Below are 4,319 nucleotides of genomic sequence, written 5' to 3' on the forward strand. Positions count from 1 at the left end.
CCTACAGACCTCCCAGGACTGGTCAGGGGGGGACAGAGGGCGCTAACCTTGTACGTCATCTCTAATACGGGGTAAGTACCTCACCCCACCTTCCCGGTTCACATCCACCTCATCGGTCTGTAAGAAAAAGGAGACATTTTTAACCCACAGCAGTGTTTTCAGAGCCCTATGTCAACTGTAATGAGAAACAGACTTTAAAAAAAAAAGAAGTTAAATTCCACCCTTTAAAGAAATCTTACTGTTGCCCGTTTTGTCAATGGATACAGATGTACCCCATTTATTTATTTGGAGTTTCAGCCCCACTCAAAATGGGTATGTTCAAACCCTATTTGTAATTATTTAGTCTATCTGGTATTGATTGGCTGTTATTGTAACGTTTTGGTCACGAAGAAGCGGTATATTCAGTGCTTGACCAAACGCATTTGAAATATATAGTGGCTGGAATACTGAGGAGCCCATTGTATTTTTCAAGGAACATAGTGTATTGGTTAACAAATAATATTGACAGTATTGTAGTTATGTTGGTGTAAGTAGGATTTAAGTGTTTCTGCATTATGTACCGATTACATTGTTCACTAGACAGGTAAGTGAGGTTTCAGAGTTAGATCTGTGTCTTATGGGTATTGTCTGTACCAAGTACATTTCTAGTTTTGCTTGGTGCACAAAGCAAACATCTCCCTGACCTTTCCACAGGTGGCATATTGTTGTGAAATGTTTCTATCAATCAATGCTGCTTTTCCTAACTTGTCCTTGTCTCTTTTCCCTCCCCATTGACTAACCCTCCCTACCCAACCTCTAACCCAAGATGTGGAGGATGTCAAATTTGTCATCAATTATGACTATCCAAACTCCTCTGAGGACTACATCCACCGTATCGGCCGTACGGCCCGTAGCACCAACAAGGGTACGGCCTACACATTCTTCACCCCGGGCAACATTCGTCAGGCCCGTGAGCTCATCCGTGTCCTAGAGGCCCGGCAGGCCATAAACCCCAAGCTGCTGCAACTGGTCAACACTGGCCGTGGAGGAGGTGGGAGAATGAGGGAGAGCCTTCAAGGGAAATGTCTGGGGGGAAAGAGTTACCCCTCTAGATTTTTTTGAAGTGATTGACAGTGGGCTGTTGACTTGAGGTTTCTTCATTGTACGTTGAACAAGCTAGTTTTTTACAGTATGTGTCAGTGTGTCCAGGTATTTGCAGCATTTTATAACTGACTTCATCTTCTCTCTTTGGAATGCAGGAGGCAGGTCACGTTTCCATGGCAATGGCTCCAACGCCAACAACCCCAACCTGATGTATCAGGATGAGTGCAACCGGCGCATGCGCCCCGTGGGCAGCAAGGACAGCCGGGGGAGCAGCAGCGGCACGGGGAGCAGCAGCAGCATCAGCCGCAGCATCAGCCGCGACAGCCGAGATGGAGGGAGCAGCCGCGCCGGGGACAGGTCGTCCTCTTCCTACAGGGGCAGCAGGGACAGCCGCAGCTATGGCTCCAGCTCTTCCTACAACCAGTACCAGAGCGGGAGCAGCCAGTACAAGTCTGGGAGCAGCAATGGGGGGCAAGATCAGTCAGCGGGGCAGTTTGGTTCAGTCAGCAGGTCCAGTCAGCCCCCTCCACCCCCCTCAGGGCCGCAGCCCCTCATGGCCCAGAAGTTTACCCCAGCCCAGCCCATGATGGGATTAATGGGGCACTCGCCCTTCCAGTTTGCTCCCCCCCCCCCTCCAACCTCACAGAGAAAGTAAATCTGGGGCTAGCCCTCACCACACATTCATACAATCCCCAACATCAACCAGAAAAGTCAGTTGTGTTAGGATTTAGCTTGTCAGGTTTTGAGATTCTGGAGTACTGTGCTTGAAATCTTGGCCTTAGCTGACATAAATCCAGAAGTGTTTTGTTAGATTGGTGAGCGTTAAAAATAAAAAGTCGGCCGATGTTGTTGTGGACATTCAACAATGAACTTGCCTGACTAACAAGCAGTTTGACATCAGTGCTTTGAAAGGATTTGTTTAAGCAAAATAGCTGTACAAATGCTGATTGTCCTTTCAGTAGTTAGACCACAATTGAAGTGGAATACACTTGTGCTTAAATGTAATACTTATACATTTGTAGGTGATGAAAGCATTTTCATTGAGGTGCCGTCTAATTTGTTTCATGTTGCTTTTCCCACAAAATACATATCCAGTGCTGTCAACCGTTAAGTAACTTTTTCAGCATATTGTCCTCAAACATAAAGGTTATTTCATTATTGTACAAAACGGCTTTCTTAGTATAGTGAGCTTCGAATGAGTTGTTTCAGTGAACGAATGTGTTATTTTGCATTTCGGTGTACGAGGCAGGTGCTACCGTTTCTACACAACTTTTTTTCTCAGCTCATTCAAATGTTGTTCTTCAGCTTTAGTTAGTTTGTACATAAGTGATTATTTTCCCATTTAGAAATTCTCTGAAAAAGGTGATTAGTAAATCAGTTCCAGGACAGTATTTTGAAATATGGTTAGACATTTCCTGTCATGAGGTAGTTATTCGACTTTTGTTTGTTCATTCAAACCATTATATACACTTATGTAGGTTACGTTATTTTAATTGTTTATTTTGTGGGATCATTCAACCCCTCGGTAGCTGGAGCATATAATAACATTTTTGTTTCTCTATTGAACTCTGTAAACCTGTCACACATACTTGTTTCCTTCCTAGTGTAGAGATGTATAGGTTTGTGCTTAGCTGCTTCTCTGTAGTTGAATCATTCTAGTATGTAGACAAGACCAACCTGTAAAATCACTTTTTTACTGTCTGGTTTTGTTTTTCAGGTTTCAATAAAGCTTTTGAATGTTTAAAGTGTGTCTTAACATTTTGTTTCTGTACTCCACTAGGTGAGGTATTGATGGTGCTCCAACTAGTGCTCTTAACTACCATTGTGTGAATGAGCTTGGTTAAGATTGTCAGACTCCTACATCTTAATGACAACAGTTTAAACCAAGAAAAACAACTTGGAACATTATTGAAAATATGTATTCTTTACAAAAGTTCCAAGAGTTGTATTGGAGATGCCTGGTGGAATGTGTTTGGGAGACTCAAGCCTTTGAGGAAAGAATGATTCAGAAAGACAACTTGACAGACATTCATCTTTCTTTAAAACAGATTTATTCCCAGAACAGGTAATCTGAACCAGCACGGAGTAAAAGACACATGCAATGTCTGAAAAGATTTATCGAGTAACAGGTAAAACCGACAAACCATCCAAATGGACATGATAGTGAAAACAAACCTTAAATAGGCACAAATGGCAGATTAAATAGGACTTCACTGTTAGAATGTCTCATTCTACATGACAAGGATATCAGGCAAACCATTCTCCGTGCAGAAGGAGAGGAAGAGTGCTCCATTATCACAGTAAGCAACCCTGGGAGCATGGTGGGGTAAACAACCTCAACAGTAATTCAGCAGGATAGTCTACAGCTATATAAAAAGAATGAGACAAAGATGAGCCTTCCCCAAAGGGTCCATTGCATGTCTCCCGGAGCATGAAAGTAAACAAATAGGTTGTCCTTCATTCATAGAATTTATACTATTTGTTAAAAACAAGATATGGCTGTACTATGTACGTTGTAAAGCTGCACAGAGGACATTACTCCAAAGCATAAAGCGAACACCCAGTTGAGATTGGCTAAGCAAGGTAATCAATAGAAGCATTTTTAAAAAGCAAGGTTTATGCAGTGTCTGAGTGAGATGCCACATCTTGTCAATCTGTTGAATGTTAAAGATTGCCCCATGTGTCTGAAGGTGGAAACTGTGCTACAACTCCTCTTTCATCATGGTCTTCCTCTCCTAGTGCGAAGGTTAGCTTGTATTGCAACTGCACCTTCTCCTGGAAAAGAAGAGAATTGAGGGTTGCAGAAATCTATTTGGCTTCATAGTTTATAATTACAAGAAAATGTTCATGTTGGGGATGTCACATGGGTATATAACAGGCTTTCAATGAGTGTCTACACAGTCTAGTACCTTGTGAGGGTTGGCCAGCAGCAGGATCTGTGTGATGGCAGCAGGTGGGAGGATTGGGTTGAAGGCTGGAAGCTCCGTTCCTGATGGGGGCTGTAGCTTCACTCTCATTGTCTACAACAGAGGACATGATGTCAACCCTACACTGACAATGGAACTGAAGGTGAAAAAGGCAGATTAAGAGAGAAGAGTTCTTACGTCAGGGACAGAGGCGTGGAAGAGGATGTTGCTGACTGGAACCGGGGCGGAGGAGAGCATGGAGATGATCACCACCAGCACATCAGCAAGAGAGGGCGGAGAGTCACGTGCAAAGTGGAAGAGCACCCGCAA

General features: G+C 43.4%; 2 protein-coding genes across 2 annotated transcripts in view; one reads left to right on the forward strand and one right to left on the reverse strand.

The window, feature by feature from the left end:
- The window catches only part of LOC111980921 (probable ATP-dependent RNA helicase DDX17), a 32,927-nt gene extending 30,099 nt beyond the window's left edge, over window positions 1-2,828 (forward strand). Inside the window, exons 12-13 of the mRNA XM_024011978.3 lie at window positions 806-1,030; window positions 1,239-2,828. Coding sequence (XP_023867746.1) covers window positions 806-1,030; window positions 1,239-1,738 — 725 coding nt within the window. The 3' untranslated portion in view covers window positions 1,739-2,828. The remainder of the gene's footprint in view (window positions 1-805; window positions 1,031-1,238) is intronic.
- A 501-nt stretch (window positions 2,829-3,329) lies between these two features.
- The window catches only part of LOC111981074 (ADP-ribosylation factor-binding protein GGA1-like), a gene marked incomplete at its 5' end in the record, with an annotated part of 10,783 nt that continues 9,793 nt past the window's right edge, over window positions 3,330-4,319 (reverse strand). The window contains 3 exons of the mRNA XM_024012210.2: window positions 3,330-3,858; window positions 3,993-4,103; window positions 4,188-4,319. Of these exons, the coding sequence (XP_023867978.2) occupies window positions 3,748-3,858; window positions 3,993-4,103; window positions 4,188-4,319 (354 nt within the window). The remainder of the gene's footprint in view (window positions 3,859-3,992; window positions 4,104-4,187) is intronic.

Source organism: Salvelinus sp. IW2-2015, linkage group LG20, assembly GCF_002910315.2.
Source record: "Salvelinus sp. IW2-2015 linkage group LG20, ASM291031v2, whole genome shotgun sequence".
NCBI lineage: Eukaryota > Metazoa > Chordata > Actinopteri > Salmoniformes > Salmonidae > Salvelinus > Salvelinus sp. IW2-2015.